This window comes from Protopterus annectens, chromosome 15.part0, assembly GCF_019279795.1.
Source record: "Protopterus annectens isolate FY-2018-M chromosome 15.part0, PAN1.0, whole genome shotgun sequence".
Taxonomy (NCBI): domain Eukaryota; kingdom Metazoa; phylum Chordata; order Ceratodontiformes; family Protopteridae; genus Protopterus; species Protopterus annectens.
Genome location: NC_056749.1, coordinates 388,103,257 through 388,120,952, shown reverse-complemented (window position 1 = coordinate 388,120,952; position 17,696 = coordinate 388,103,257). Strand labels below are relative to the sequence as shown.

The 17,696-nt window shown below is 38.7% G+C and overlaps 1 protein-coding gene across 1 annotated transcript in view; it reads right to left on the bottom strand.

The window, feature by feature from the left end:
- LOC122789702 overlaps positions 1-17,696 on the bottom strand; it is a 267,518-nt gene that overhangs the window by 215,608 nt on the left and 34,214 nt on the right. The window contains exon 2 of the mRNA XM_044057132.1: positions 14,173-14,278. Coding sequence (XP_043913067.1) covers positions 14,173-14,278 — 106 coding nt within the window. The remainder of the gene's footprint in view (positions 1-14,172; positions 14,279-17,696) is intronic.

Genomic DNA, 17,696 nt, shown 5'->3' with positions numbered 1-17,696 from the left:
AAAGGGGATGACAATACACTTTTTGGCATTGCACTTCAGGCCATGGCTTTGACACCAGGCATCTGTCTCAGTGAGGCCCTTTTGTAGTATGTCCACATCGTTAGGAGTTTTGATTATGGCTCCTAGTTTGCAGTCATCTGCAAACTTTGTTAGCCAAAGACGTTCAGTGTTAGCCTGTACTTCAGAGAAGTAGATACAAACAGGAGAGGACCCAGGTCTGAACCCTGTGGTACTCCACTTGTCACTGGTCTGAAGTTGGATTTGGAGTCTGCTACTTTCACAGTGTGGGTTCTGTCCAAGAGCCAGTTGGCAACCCATCTTGTGACATAGGGATTTATACCTAGTTTAGTGAGCTTATCTATAATTCCAGAGTGGGGGGTGGTGTCGAAAGCCTTGGCAAGATGTAGATAAGCTGTGTGAACCACCTTACCCTCATCTATGGCTTTGGTGACTGTTTCAAAGAAGTCATTCAGACTTAGGAGACATGATCTGCCTTTTACAAATCCAAACTGGGTAGGGTCCAGAGTTTGGAGATTACCAATGTCTTTGTTTATGAGTTCCATGATGATACATTCCATGGCCTTGCAGACCAGGTTCTTCAGGCTAATGGGGCAGTAGTTCCTGGGGTCCATCGTGGCTCCCCCTTTGTGGAGTGGGATAACCATCGCGGTGCGCCGTTCAGTGGGCACAAAGCCTGAGGTGAGGCTATGATTGAACATGGTACTTAGGTAGGGTGCCAGTTCATTCTGTAGTTCATGTAGAATGCAGCCTGGGATATTGTCAGGTCCCATGGATGCTGTGTTCTTGGCTTTGGAGAGTGAGTTTTTTTACCTGTGCAGCTGTGATTACAGGAACTTTGCATTCTTCCGGTATAGAGATGGGCCCTCTAGGGGGTGAGAGGGGGATAAAGTTAGCACTGAACTTATCTGCCAGGATGTTGGAAATATCAGTCGGTTCTGTATATTTAGTGCCATTGTGCTGTAACTCAGAGCAGATATGAGTGTTTCCACCGAGATTCCTGACATAGCTATAGAATGCTTTGTGGTTGTCTATAGAGTCAGTGGCAATTTTGTTTTTGTAACTAGCATTGGAGGATTTTATGAGGGATCTCAGCTTTTTACTGAGGTTGACCAGGGAGTTCCTCCAGTCATGGGATTTTACTCTTTTCTGCAACATTTTCTTTCTTCTGTTGTAGAGTTTGTTTATGGCAGAGGACCACCAGATTGGCTTCCATTTTTTGGAGGATAGCATCTTGGTTCTATTAGGGATAGCATGATCCATGCACTTGTGTAAGTGCTTATAAAGTGCATTTGTGTAGGATTCAGCAGTCGTACCTCTATTGTCCATCTGCATGGGTGTCATGAAGTTTGCCACTTCTGTCTTAAGAAGTGTGAAGTTGGCTTTGGAGAAGTTTTTTACGGTGGTTTCCCTAACTGGGGGTGGGGGCGGGATGTGGATCTCTAGGGTGATTAGCTTGTGGTCGGATCTGACCAATGAGGAATTGACCTCTGGTGTGAAACACTGGTTGCCCATGTTGGTAATGACCAGGTCTAGGATACTGCTGCCCCTGGTGGGGGTGTGAATAAGTTGATCCAAGGCACTGGAATTTATGAATTCCCGAAAACGTTTAGCAAAAGATTTGGTACATGAGTAGTTTTCCCAGTTAATGGTGGGTTAGTTGAAATCGCCCATTATTAGGGTGTTAGTTTGTACCCTATTACTTTCCAGTGTATCAAGAAATGAGGAGTGGGAATCCTGGGGCATGGTGGGGGGTCTGTAGCAAGCTACAATTTGGATTGCAGTCTTGCCCAGAGTTAGTTGCACTTGGATAATCCTGGATGCATTATGCTGTGCAACTAGCCTGGAGGTGTAGATATCCTTAATGAATATGGACACGACGCCTCCACCTTTAGTGCTTCATTCCGGGTTAGGTGGCCAAAAGGTGTGGTATGAATTATTGCCTGGTAATGCAAGGGTACTCTTTGGAGCTTTGAACCAAGTCTCTGTCACTGCACAGATGTCGATGTTCTCCATTTTAGGGAGTGCCTCGAGTGAGTGCATTTTGAGGTTTAGACTTCTAGCACTGAGTAGCATTACCCTCAGATTTTACTCGCTTGTACCTGTTACGGTGGTGAATTTGTCATTTGAACCTTGCCTAAAAAAGGCACTATAGAGGTGGCAAGAGCCTTAGCCTGTATCCAGAATCCCAAGGGCGACAGGTGCAGGCCATCTCTGGCAAAGCATTGTGGTCTGTCGATCATGTCATCCCAAGCAGACAAATACTGGATCCCCTTAGAATGACACCAGAAACTTAGCCAATTGTTGAAGTCAATCATTTTGTTCTTGTACTGTGGCATCATTCTGGGTGATGGCAGGATGCTACTCAGGGCTAGGGTCATACCTGCCTGGGCTACAAGATCGGAGAGCTCCTCCATGTCTCTTTTCATGTAGTCCAGGGAGGTACGTCTCAGATCATTCACACCAACATGGACAATGACAGTGTCATATTTGTACTTGTTGTGGAGTGACTTGAGTGCATGCGTTATGTGGTGGATCCTGGCAGCTGACAGTTACTTTCTTCTTGTTTAGCCTGGTGAGTGGAACATCAGTGTGCCTGACTATAGAGTCACTTATGACTAGAGTGTTGTGTACGTTGTTATGCCTTATGGGCTGTGGTTGAGTGGCACACTGAGTTTGTGGTCTATGTGTCATTTGGGTTGATAACAATGATTGATAAGAATATATTGCCTTCTTTTTGAGATATCTTTAAGTGGCAACATGTACACAGTGAATAACAGAGATGCCAAGACAGAATACTAAGGTAGTTGTACTCTGAAGGAAAGCACTGGAAGAATTAACTCCAGAAATTCCCCTTTGGGTATGGCCAAAAATATAAAAGGCAAGCCACTCAAACCACAATTATACCTCTCATGATGAGCCCTGATACTAAATTTCACAGTGTCATATGTCATAGAGACTAATGAGAACCAAGATGGAATATAACTGCATATCTGCTGCCATTAATAGATCATTTACAACCCAAATAAGGGATGTCTTAGTGCACCACTTAGGCTGAAAAGCAGACTGACATGGAGCAAAAAGGTGATGAAATACTAAATGGAACACTTGCTCACATACTGCTTTTCTCAGTAATTATATCTATAAAAGAAAAGGTGGGGATTGGATAGTCAATTTCTATTATGCCTGGATCAACAAGGACTGGATTGATCAAGGTCTATTTTAATGAAGAATTAAAAAAAAAAAAATGTCCTCATCTAAGATCGGACAATCTGGAAAATAAGTGAATAAGGAGATATGTTTCCAGCCCATAGCAGGTTGGGTGCAGTAAAAAAAACACATTCATTACTTTATTAAAGTTTGCATAATCAAACTTAACCTAGCAGAATTATGGGACATTTGTACCAGGCACACTGGGAGCACAGTGGGTGATGTGGGGGAAGGGTTATAAAGCCTTGTTAAACCTAGCTACAAAAGAGTCGGTAACTTCCTCATACTTTGAGAAAGAAATCAATCTCAGAGTAGTAGGAAAGGCTTGGTTGCATATCCTATTCACCAGTACCATATCCAGATAGTTTGATACGATAGGAATCTCAGTGGATAAAAAGTTGCCTTGTTAAGTGAGATTTCTAGGTAGTATGCTGCTTAATAAGCATCTCTCTCCTACGTTTGTCATTTGGTTCTTTAAAGAAAAAAGTCCTTTATCATTTCGCATTTATGAATTAGTCATGTAACCATCACTGACATTAAAAAAAAAAAGAGAGGCAAGACTACTTCATACTGATTAGCTTCCAACCTTTGATGATTAACATTTTCTATTCCTATCTAAAGCAGATTGTCGTTTGGGTTCTCTTCTCTTATTGGGTGCTGCTACAGAGACATTGTCCCCATCATCTAGCTAATCGAAAACAATTGAAAACAACATTAACAACAGATAATTCAGACTTAAATTATACTAAATTGGAGTCTAATAAGACTCTGTGCAAAACAAGTGAATATCTTAAATGTTTAGTAGACGTTGGTTAACATCATTGTAAGCAATAATAGTAAATGAATGTATAAATATATCAATCCAACCTAGCTAGAGGCAATAACATTTTAATACATAAACAAAATGATGCTAGAGAAACAGAAATGGTTATACAACTGGAAATGTTTTTATTTTCCTTACCTTTATTTCTGAATGTAATTTATTGCTGTAATGTTTCCTTACACATTCACAGCAGTAACTGTCTAGCTATATGTTTAATCCAGGAAGTTTTTTTGACAGTGACACCTTCCCCTTGGTCCATTTCATCAGTGGTATCAGTTACGTCTTTTACTGTCTGGATCACTCTTGATTTTAATTTCTTTGTAATAGATTTCTCAGCCACTTTGCCACTCAATTTTCTTTGTGTACTATATATTTATTTGTCACAATCCACTAACACCGGTATCTTGGTGATTTCAGTATTGTTCTGTAGAACTCACTTCAACACTTGACACGTCTTCCTTAAAAATATTCATACTAGAACATTGCCAGAAAGTGCTTCCATGAACACAGTACTCCTCATGACATCTCCAAGTAATGAATGCCAGCATCTGGGAGCATTGTTTTTAACCTTCGCAGAGTATAGAAGTAGTTGTGCAGAAATTTTCAAGCAAGAATTGGCAAATCAGTTTCCAGTCATGTGTATCAGCATTTAAAGTACAACTTAAGTCTTGCTTTATTTTAACAAGGATATCTTTATTCACTTCCCTGAACTCCATCACATAAGGATAGTGCAGTCTCTTGCCATAAGAGAGCCACACAACTCTGATGAAATGAGGCTAACACCAGTTAAACTAAATAACATTTCCTACTTTGTTTCCTACAGGCACATATTCGGTAAGTACACAATCTTTATGCTTACAGCTTCACTGCTTGGTAGAATATAGATGAGTGTCTAGATCAAGCTCTTCCACTTCTTTGACAACATAAGCTTCTCTCATGATGCCTGAGCTTTGCCTTCATGACAAAGGAAGTCGCACATATTTCAGGCAGCATTTTAAAAGTCATTTAGAATGTCTGCCAGAAGCCAGTGAATTACAAACTGTGATGCAGCCAGCACAAAATAGTTGAAAGTTTTGAACCCTTTGCTCCAACTCTAAAGCAACCATTTTTCTTTCAAAAATCCTGTTTTAGTCATTCTTTAGTTTAGCATATTAACTATATTTGCCAAAGGTTATTATGCCAAATAGATTTCTAAGTACTTAATATAATCCTTTTGCTGTAAATGATCTGTCACTTTTCAGCACATGTGCCTGGGTCCTTACGCCCCGTTTGGCATGTACCTCACAAAACATCTGCAACAGCTGGAAAGGCTGCAGAATTACCTCACTAAAAGAATCACAGGCCTAAAGCAGATGCCCTATGCTGACCATCTAAAAAAATTCCAGCTATACTCTGTGGCATATCGTCTACTCAGAGGTAATCTCTGCTTAACATACAAGGCCATGTCAAACCCTGAGCTGTTGGACATGCTCCACTTAAAGAAATCCCAATCCCTCAGAGCCACACGCTCCAGGGATCTAAACCTTGTCATTACAATGAACAAAACATGCTGGAGGGATAGGTTCCTGACCCAGAGACTCCCCATACATGTTACGCAGAGCGTCTCCTTGGCTCTCTTCAAAAGAACCTTGACGATTGAATGGAAGATAGGAAATTCACCCCAGGGATCACGTCAGTCACCGTGCTAGACAGGGGTCCAGGGAAGTAAATATTGTGGGAAGAAATATCCAGGGAATTGTTATGGCTAAGCTTGTATAGGCTCTAGGGCCGATAGCCTAGTACCAACCTATAAGCAAACTGAACAAATTTAAAGCAGCTACCAGAAGATACCTGCAAAGCCAAGGGACTTGCCACTGTATTCTCCCTCCTTAAGCAAAGCTTAAAAATAAAATAAAAATAATAAAATAATAAAAATAATAATAAAATAAAATAAAAAATTTATAAAATAAAAAAAATAAAATTTAAATAAGAAAATAATAAAAATAAACTAAAGCTTTTTAAGCAAAGTAAATTCTACCAACTGTTCTACCAGCTATACTCTGCTGAGGTAACTTCATGCTCTTTATTACTCTCATTCAATGACTTAGATGAGTGAGTCTACTGTTAATTATTGTGATGTTAATTCGTACTGTATGCCTACTGCCAATTATTGTTATATTTCTACATTACTGATTTACTTTTATTATTTTGTTATTGTTTACATTCAAGTTTTTTTTGTATTCTTCTGCTTATACTGTTATTTGCTTATGCTTATTTTTTTTTCATTTTATCTGTTGGAGATTTTCTCTCCGGGCCTCCGCTGAAAAAGGGCTATTTAGCTCAGTCGGATTAACCCTATCAACAAATGTAAAATAAATAAAATAAATAAATTGTCTTTGAGAAGGTATGCCTTCCATTATTTTCACTCCAACCACCATCCTAGTCTCTACACAGGGTGGTACTCACAGTTAAATGATGGCTCATATCAAACAGAAGGTCTGGAATGCACTCAGACTATACTGATAATATACAGAGTCTCATCTACAAGCTTATTGTAGTACTATTTACAGCAGCTAGCAACTACAGGTTATCAGCCTTGACTTTATTTGACTTTATTTAGGGCTGATCCTTTATAGGAGTACATGTGTCACTATGAGTATACTGCAAATGTCTCCAATGGATCACATCAGCACTGAGCTACATTGAGTGATAGACCCATATTGAAGTGTACCAGGTGATGATGGGACCATATGTCTGTTTTAGTCACCAGACCATTGCTCTCCAGATCTACATGGATGAGAAAGTCCAAGGGTCCAAATTTAAGGATAGCAGTGCTAATATTCAGAGTGAAGTCAAAACCTTCTAAAAGGCAGAGAAGTTCCATGACAAATTCATTAGACTCATCATTGACCCAGATGCTGAAATATTCTAAGACCATTCAAATAAGGCATTCATGCAGTAAGATGTCATTGAGGAGCTCAGAGAACTATTGCAAACATGCTTACAGGTAATCGGATGGGTGACATACTAGGAGAAATCAACAATTCACTCTTGCACTGAGGAAAAGTGAAAGGTGTTGGAACTTCCAGCATTCATCTGGAGCAGCTCCAGAGTGGAAAAAATGCCCACACTACTGTCAATACTACCCTACCTAAGGTTGAGAATGACATGGAGACCTGAAGGAAGGAATAGTGTTAAATGAGGACCACATCTGTCATCCATCCAGGACTCTGTGATAATCTCCATCTAGGTCACACAGAGAAAATCAGAAAGGATGCTCCCAGCTTGTTATGGACTTAATTGGCAGAAAAAAAGTACCTTCCTATGCAGTAACCCAGAAAAAAAGATCCTGCATAAAAGTTGGAGATAATGTAACTTCTGAAAGACTGCCTCAAGTTAACAACCAAAGGAGAAATATCAACCCTTATTTACTTCATTAAGAAATTACGCTCCCTATTCAAAAATAAACCTGTAAGTCCTACAAATTTTCCCACCTGCAATGAGTGACCATTGTCCATTTCTTACAGTATAGAAATTTAAAGGGGGGGGGGATATCTCATAGACTCATACTAGCATGCACCATTCCCAAAGTCAGTAAACTCACAGCTGGAAACAGACATACAACCTTCATATAAAAAAATAGCACTCTCAAACTGCAACAATATACTATTATCCACACAAGATAATATATTTTCCCTATAAAACAAATTATGTCTAATGAAAAATGGTTAAGAAGCTATCTAAAAACACAAAATAAAACTAGAGACAAGGTTTGTCTAGACAGGAAAAGGGACATTATTAACACCTCTGCTAAGTCAAAGGGAGTAAAATAAAATACACATTTACATACAATGCACAGGGTCGCATTCACATTGCAATATCTTGTATACAGTGTTTCTTTCTCATTTCATTATACCACTAACAGCGATAAATGTGTGTGGAAACATCACTTAGATTCAAGAAAGAGCTATTGAATCATACAAATAACAAACAGGGCTGCATTCATGTTGGAATATATATAACTCATACTCATTTCAAAAATTAACAGTGGTGGATATCTCCATGCAGATTTCTCTTTTTAGCATCATGAAATTAGCTGTGAAGAATATTCTCTAATAATGCAGAAAGATGTTGATAATTGCAGAGATACATTTGTGTCAACAAGAATTAGTTTACAATTGTTTCGAGATGGAAAGAGTGGGTAACAGATTTTCTTCCACAGGTAAAAATCAGAAGAATGTATGGAAGGTGTACGTGAATTCAGAAGAGACTTGAGTAAGCTCAGCCTCTAAACATTAAGGATCCAGAAGGAAGATCCATAGCATCAAGTGACCAACAAAGGTATCTTGGGATTAAGTTAGATAAAAGGCTAGCCTTTGGCAGACTTGTAGAACAAGTGGGTGGCAAAGTTCTAGAGCAACAAAAAACATCCTATGGAATTTCCCTCCAGCCTGCTATTGACGCTCAAGCATCAATTGCCACAAATGTCCTCAATTCCATATCTAAGTATGGTCTTCTACTAATCTGTGTAAATTCCCAGCAAACTATTGGTGCCCTTCAAATATCTAATAACTAAATACTCAGATTCATATTCATTCATCACTGTGACAACATACAAAAAACTAAAGGTACCAGTTGAGGCAAGAGCAAACTTTTACTAAACACTCTAATAATAATAATAATAATAATAATAATAGCAGAACGCTACTGCCAACCTTAAAAAATACATACTACTAGTCAGAAGTCTCCAATATAACCTAAGAAGTGAAATGACCCTACAGCTACAAAGAGCCTTCTACAAAACTTCCCTTGTAGCATGGAAAACCCTACCAGACAAACTACAAAAACCTACCTCTTTTTCAAAGGATCTTGACAGCACACATCACTAACAAACACAACTGCAACTGTTGAACCTGGTTAAATCCAGGGAATTATTTATTTAGCACAATTTCATATGATCATAGGACGTTACTAGGCTCATGGCCCGAGGGCTCTTACAAGCCTAGCCAAATTTACCCTTGTTACCACAATCAGCACCTAATGTCCCTGTGCAAGAGGGACACAGGTGGAACCCCCGGGGTGAATTTATGGTTACCCATCCAGTTGTCCAGATTGTGTTTGAAGAGGGCCAGTGAGATGCTCTGTTTGACATGAAGTAGAAGTCTGTTCCAAAGGTGTGGTAACCTGTGGAAGACAAATCTGTCCCTTCAGCAGGTTTAGGTCCTTAGAGTGAGAGTAACCCATGTGCCATTTGACTTGCAGATGTGCAGCATTTCCAATAAAGCAGGGTCAGAGATCACTTTATATGTAAGGAGGAGATCACCTCTTGAGTAGTCTGTATGAAAAAGAATAAAGTGACAGTGATTTCAGTCAATCCACATAGGATAGCTGCTGAAGACCTTGAATTTTTCTTGTGAGGAACCTTTGTGGACTCTCCCATTGGTGCAGGTGCTTTGAAAGGTACACGCCAAAAGGGTACTGTACTCAATTACTGGCCTAATTATCGAGGTGATAATTTCTCCTTTTCTCGAGGCAATGCCCTTACTTATGAGATGAGCCATATAGAATGCCCTTCTTACCACTGTGGAAACATGTTGATCAAAGGCAAGGTTGCCCAGATCTCTCATCACTGAGTGTGTACTTAGGGTATTGTCATTGACGTGTTAATTTGCAGGAACATCGCTCTTACCGAAAGGGATGATCATACATTTTTTGCACTGAGTTTGAGGCCATGACTTTGGCACTAGTCATTTGTTTGCGTAAGACTTTCTTGAAAGATAATGACATCATTTGGAGGCTCTATGACTGTACCCAGTTTGCAGTCATCAGCAAACTTTGCTAGCCATAGTCCCTTGGTTTTAGCTTGTTGTTGTGTCTTTCGGCTTTTCCTGGTTAGGGGTTGCCACAGCGGAACTCCGGTCTGCTAATGATTGGTAGTTGATTTTTATGTGCCGAGTTACCAGCCCTGATGCACAACCTTCAACGAAGGTATGCCCATTCATGCATGTCTCCACACAGAAGACGCTCTTGCTGAGAATCGAACCGGATAGCGTCTGACTGTGAGGCGACAACGCTACTGCAGCACCACCACCGCGGATTCCCTTGGTTTTAGCTTGTACTTTGGAGAAATAAATTCTAAACAAAAGAGGTCCCAGGACTGATCCTTGTTGAATGCCACTGGTAACAGGTCTGTTGTTGGAGGTGGAGTCCCCTGTTTTGACTGTATGAGTTCTATCAGTGAGCCAGTTTGCAACCCACCGATGATATAAGGGTTGATATCTAGCAGGGGGAGTTTGTAAATGATGCCTGAGTGAGGGATAGTGTCAAATGCCTTGGCTAGGCTGTATGCACAGATTTTCCCTTATCCAGGGGCCTGGTGACCGTCTCGAAGAAGTCCACCAGGTTTAACAAGTATGATCTTCCCTTGACAAATTCAAATTGGCTAGGATCTAGTGTTTGGAGATTACATATATCTTTGTTGATAAGGTCCATGATGATTCTCTTTATGGCTTTGCAGATAACGCAAGTCAGGCTAATAGATCTGTAGTTCCTGGGGTCAGTAGAAACACTACCTTTGTGCAAGGGGATAACGGTGGCTGTTTTCCATTCATCTGGGATGAAGCCAATGCTTAGACTGTGATTGAAAAGAGTACCTAGTGATGATGCTAATTCTTATTTGAGCCCATGTAGGACGCAGCCTAGGATGTTATCAGGTCCCAATGATGCTGTGTTTTTGGCCTTGGAGAGGGCATTTACATCCTGCTCTTTAGAGATACAAGGTAGGGGACAGGTACTAGGGATGTCATGAGCTACATATGGCAGGGACAGGGGAGTAAAGTTTTCACTAAACCTGTCAGCTAAGAGGTTAGCAATGTCCAGCAGCTCAGTATATGTGTTACCATTAACTACCAGTTTGGTGCAAATCTGGGCCTTACCTTTTAGGTTACAGATGTAACTAAAGAATGCCTTATGGTTGTCCTTTGTTGAGGAAGCTAACTTGGATTCAAAGTTTGTCTTGGTGGACTTCAAATCTTATTTGCTTATTTAAGCTGAGGAGGGAGTGTCTCCAGTTTAAAGCCAGATCCTTCTTACTCTTAGTCAGCAGTTTCTTCCTTTTATTATAAAGCCTGTTAATTGTGGCTGTTCACCAGGCAGGTTCGCTCTTCCTTGAAGAGCTTGTTTTGGTCCTAACAGGTACTTCCAAGTCAATACAGTTATATGGGTGCTTGTGTAAGGCACTGGTGTAGAGCTCGGCATAGTTACCGGTTTCATTTGAAGGGAGAGGTGCAGTGAAGCAATTTATGCCATCCCATAAGAGGTTATAATTTGCTTTGGAGAAGTTTTTTGGTCTAGTTGCTGTTGGGAGTGGTGGTCAGGTGTGATAGTTACTTCAAATGAGACTGATTTGTGGTCAGATCTCACCAGGGATCAACTCACAGTGGGGGTTGTTACACTGGGCTCCTATATTTGTAAGCAACAGATACAGGATGTTGTTGCCCCTAGTGGGGGTGTCAACCAGCTGGTCCAGGGCTTTGGAGTTGACAAAGTCAAAGAAGCTTTGGGCAGGCGAGTTTGAGCATGAGTAATTCACCCAGTCAATGCTAGGGTAGTTAAAGTCACCCAAAACCATGGTGTTCAGTTGTATCTTGAAAGACTCAAGTTGATCCAAAAAGACAGAGTGGGTATCCTACAGCCTTTTTCCACACTTTATCCAAAAGTCACCAGTTTTAGGCAGGATTAAGAGGGACAGAACTAAAATTTGAGTCAAAATTGGGGACTTCCCTGTAAATTAGGGACAACAGATAGGTATGGCAGCAACAGGTTGGAGAGAGACTGAGTGAGAGGGCAGAAAAAAAAATCTATAAATTGTGAAAGTCTGAACTCTAAATTAAGTAGTAGGGTGCATACAATCGGCAAATTGCTGAAGATATATTGTTATATATATATATATATATGGATTCACTTTCTAATCTCGAAATACTGAAATCTCAAATTTCAGTATCTCGAGACTATAAAACCGAAAATGCAAAATACCAAAACCCCAAAATTCAAAATCGCTCTTTCAAATACACCTTCCACCACACAACCAAACACACACACACCTTCCTCCCCATACTACAACAAACAAACAAAACACACACAAACACAACAGCACAAATACATGAACCTACCCTACATATAAGCAGGGGTGCAAGTACCCCTGCACCCTCCACACCCCAGCTATTATATACACCAACTCTGAGGTTGCAGTAAAAAGACAAAGACAATAAACCCACCACTACACACTCTACATTCCCCTTGCACAAACACACATCACATACGTACAAACACCACCATTCTCACCACTTACACACTCACACTCTTACCTACATACCGTAACCTACACTTACAACTTAAGTCAATAAAATACGAACAAACTAGTAAAAAACAATTTCGGCCGACCAGGAAGATATTTTTTTTTTTCTTGACAAAGTCTCCAAATTCGGAGACGAAAGCACTTGTTTTGAATATTTTTACCATATTTAATTTCTTTTGTGATTAAAGAGTGTATTACTTCATATTTGGAAGCCCGGTTCATTATTTTGGTTGGTGCACTATCTTCCTAGTTGGCCGAAATCGTTTTTTACACTTACAACTTCCCAACACACTAACATACACTAAAATCCCTACCCAAAACCCTTACAATATAAACACTTACCTGAATCTCCAGCTATCCATTAACACAGCGCACCACCACAACTGCTTATTCGACATTTCTGGATTCGGTTATGTGGAATTTTGCGCAACTGGGCTGTTGATATTTTAGTCTTGAGATACTGAAATTTGAGATTTCAGTATTTCAAGATAGTGAAGTGCACCCATAAATATATATATACATATATATATATATATATATATATATATATATATAGATAGATATATATATATATATATATATATATATATATATATATATATATATATATATATATATATATATACACACACACATATATATATATATACATAGACACACACACAAAGGTGTATCACATTTAACGTAAAGCACCCAACACTGATTGTAATAATATCGATCACAAAAGATCGAAAACACATGTAACAGACACAATACTATGCATGCACTGAGAAACAGCTATGGCACATGCAAAAATCTAACTTTAAAAAACAAAAGCATAATTTATTGCAAAGGGCAACCCCGTTGCAGCTCACACCCCCTGCTAATTATATATGCTAACTCTGAGATTTCAGAAATATGGGATAAGGGCAAATTTTGCAATCCCTGGATTTTTGCGATCTCTCACACCTGTCAATTAACTGCCTGGCCACCCATATGTGGTCTCCTAGACAGCTGTTACCTAATACACACGACCTATTTACTTGCACTTATATACACAAGTGTGTGTGTGTCTGTGTGTGAGGTGTATGTGACAACTTACTGAACAGTTGTATACCTAAAGTCATGATATTGAGGGCAAAATCCTGAAATTTCAAAATGTTGAAGTCAACATACTTACTAATAGTGTACATGCACTACATATGTACCAGTACCTAGCCAGTCAACACACAATATCATTCCCCTCTTAGTGAAACTCAGAATAGAGCAATAACAAGGGTCTGGCGGCGGGCAAGTACAGGGACTAAATATTCTGATTTCAAGAATTTATCTTTTTAACATTTTGACATTTCAACATTGCACACTCAGAAGTATGACTTTCAATATAGTGCATGTTGTATTTACGTTTACTTTCTCACGCAGTTGCTGACTGAATGTGTGGAGTTTCTGGATGATGTGTGCATCAGTGAGTGGAAATTAGACAAGCAGTTATAACAAGGTGACTCATTTCTATTTAAAACTTTATGAAATGCACACACTTTGAAAGGAATTGCTTTCAGTTAGACAGTTGGCATTTAATTTCTTTTTATTAATAATATATGACATACAATTTAATTCAAAATGATGCTGCAAACATTGATACACATGTAGCTTACTGACAATATGTGCTACTCATATATTTTATGTCACAGTGGCTTATTGACATGCACTGCACAACTTTTACCCAAAGATATCATTGTAAACAGATATTAAATAATCTTATAATGCTCATTTTTGTTATGGTCTATTGCTGACTTTAAGTACTTACCTACAGAATGGGTTCTGATTCTTGCAGAGACAACTTATACCTGATGGACAAAAATCTTTACTTACTGAGCTGCATTTCTGAAAATCGTTTATGCCAGTGCAGTTTGCTGAAATGTAGAAAATATGTTTTAGTTAATAAAAAAACACGTGTTGGTGCAGTTTAATTATAGCTCTTGAAATTGTACTATACTAATTTTTTTCACACTTGTCACCTGTATGTTGATTATGCTTGGGGGAAGCTACAAATCCTCAAAAGGCTCCAGCTTATATTTTAACTCCTGCAGATTCACCTATAAAAACTTTTCATTATGTGAAAATAACTGATACACCCTGGTTAGAACTGGCATTAATTTAAAATATGTACTGTTTGTTATATAATCCACTCTAATTGTAAATAAGAAGGTATTTACAAACTGTATTAAATTAAATCAACTAAGATTACTCACACACATTTAAGTAGGCCAACACATGGAGGAAGCAGTGTATGACAAGGAGTAGTTGACACACAGTTCAGCCATGTTAAAATTTTTACTAGAAAGCAAAAGTTAATTTGGCAAAACAGTACAAGAACATTAGATGAAAATATCAGTTTAGAAGCCAATAATGCAGATCACAGAATGTCCATAAAAGAAGAGATAGGACTTCTCAGCAACATGCACACTGTTAATATCAATGACAGTTCTTTGAAGTCCCAGTAAATACACATACCATAGAACACAGATCACGAAGGCTGTTAAGCATGTCTAAAATCAAGAGAATATAATCTGCAAAGCACAGCATTTTACCCACACCCCACCCTACATAATGCAAAACAAATCACAGTTCTAATCTTGTTTGCAAACATCATAGCATTTATTTCAGAGGACTTTCTGAGCTACTTATATATAGGAATCAGCAAGTTTATTTTGTTCCTAAATCTAATGAATTTAGATTATGGAATATGACCACTTCACAGCCTAAAAAAGTGATAAAATGATAAAGATGTGAAATGTCAGGAAACCATGCTATAAGTTGATAATTATAAAAGGCAGTCCAAACAAAGATTCCATCAAGTGGTGGTGCCTTGGAACCACATATAATTTAAAAAAGATGTAACTACATAGAAGCAAGCATGGCCTAAAAACGTTGGGCAGAAAGGGGCTCAATGCACTGGTGTAATTGAATGTCCCAAAGAATGAAAGTTGACGTACACCAAATAGTGGCTGTAAGGCAAAATTATTTTACTTCCTAGATAAATTTATAAATAATTGTGCAGTTTTACTACAGATGAAGAGCAATGACTGACAAATGGAATCAGTACTCAGCAAAACATTTGTAAAACAAATGGATTTTTTTGCAATACTCCATACTTCAGAGGAGAAGCTGTATGTATTAGACTCATTTAAAAATTGAGTTAACATCCTACAAGCAGCAGTAGAATAGAAAGGAACAGTTTAGTGTAGCTGTGGAGTAGGAGGGGGCAAAGTGCTAGACAGAACTTGTGTAACAAATGCCAGCATAGATAAGTCAAAAAATATTTCTTGTTGTTTGTCTGTCATAACTAAGTATGTGATGGAGTAATTTCTTATTATAGGAGTTATTAGGTATGTGTGTCTTTCAGAGTATGTGTAGATTGCAATGGTCAGTGTCATGTTACAGCCCCAGATTTGTAGATGTTAGTGTTTGCACTCCAGCACTGATTTACTGTGTGGTGTGTTTGTCTTCTCTTTCCAGTTCTGTGACCATGGAGTTAGTATATATAATTAAGGCTTGCCACCCCCCCCCCACGCACAAAAACATTTTTTACTGTATATTTATTGTGGAGACACTTTTCAGTCAAATGAGTTTTCAAGCAAATGAATTTTCGACATACGAGTTTTCAGGCAAGCTTCTGAGTTTCAGGTAAATGACCTGGAACCCTACACATACACAGAAGTAGAGAGACTTCCAGCCAGAGCAAATGAAGATTATGGAGGAAAATAATCTGGAACTGCTAAATCTTTATTAAAGCTCACAAAAACAGGTTTCTATGAAACTAAAGTAGACAAATTCTGGAATTTACAGCGCAAGCTCTCTCTTTCTGTCTCTCCTCTTTGATACCATTTATATTTCAGTAAAGTAAGTTGTAACACAAACCAAACTTGACATTACCCAAACAGCATTACTGGTCACTTTAAAATACTGGTGAAACATGTCTGCAGTGGCAGCTAGTGGCAAGATACTGCATTGCAACAAGAATAATGAGAACAACTACAGTAGCAGTAGTAATAATAATAATAATTATAACAGTAATAATATCCCAACAATTCATATTACAAAATATAAATAGAGCTAATGGTCCTCTTGACAAAAACATGGGTTCTTTAGTCAAGTAAAAAAAATCATATCAAAGACTTGTTGAATAAATATTGAAAAGATGTGGCATTTCTAAGTATGCCAAGAAAGTCTAAAAAAAGGTTACTATTCTAGCAAGTAAATCAATACTCTGGAAGCTAGATGAGGAATATAGGGATGAAGACAGATGGGTAACAGAAAGGTAATATTAGGTGTGTATATATATAGACCAATCAGCTGTTAATCCCACTGCTGTTTTACTGCATACCCTAGGAGTAGAGAGCTCACCTTCCAAGTGCTCCAGATTATGCAGAATACACCACATTTAAGGCACAGAGCTCACAAAGGTCAGCAGATGTGCATTAACAGTGCTGGCTCCAGTTTGCACATTCTGATTGGCTATTTTTGCGGTATATGAGCCAATCAACATACAGGTAATATAAGCCAATCAGAGATTGACTAGCAATGCAAAGCAAGCCAACCAGGAGAAGCAGAAAAATAAACAATCAGTAAGAGACTTCCAGGTGACAGTTTTTGTGTCACTGCAATGCGAGAAGCACTTTTCTTTTCTTTGTGGATTTAAAGCAACAATGGCTTTTGCTTTAAGAGGGCAGCAGTTTTAGGATTCAGGAGGTTCCTGGCACGGATGATTATTTCAGCACCTGACAAACGTTTGGGGTCTGCAGCAGTTCAACTTCAAGCATGGATATTAGGATTGGGGATCATAGCAGAAGACTGGTGGAGAGTGGAGACTACAGTACAGTGTGCAAGCCATTCCTCACAAAATGATTTGTGATTTCTTCTCTGGGAAAGGATATCTTTTGGTGGTGTATCTGTGGCTGCAGGTAAGCACCTAATTTTTAGTCCAGTTCTGGTAGAACAGTAGAGAAAGAATAGGCACATTTTTGTATATTTTTATAGTTTGTGTTCTACAGAATAACAGAGCTCTCTGCTGTAAATTTGATGGGGGTTGGCAAAGTCTGGCATCTTAGTGTTTTTTTAGAGGGGTAGGGATGTTCTAGTAGGTTTGCTTTCTATCTCCAATGTTTGCAGTGCTTGTAGGAAGGCAGAACAGTTTATTAATAACCTCAACTAGGAGCTCACATAATAAAGATATTAAGCTATTTTGTTGGGTAATCTGATTCAAGTATTATTTGCTATGAATATCAGTTAAGTCTTTTGTGTATTATAGCTTATTAGTGTTGCACAGGA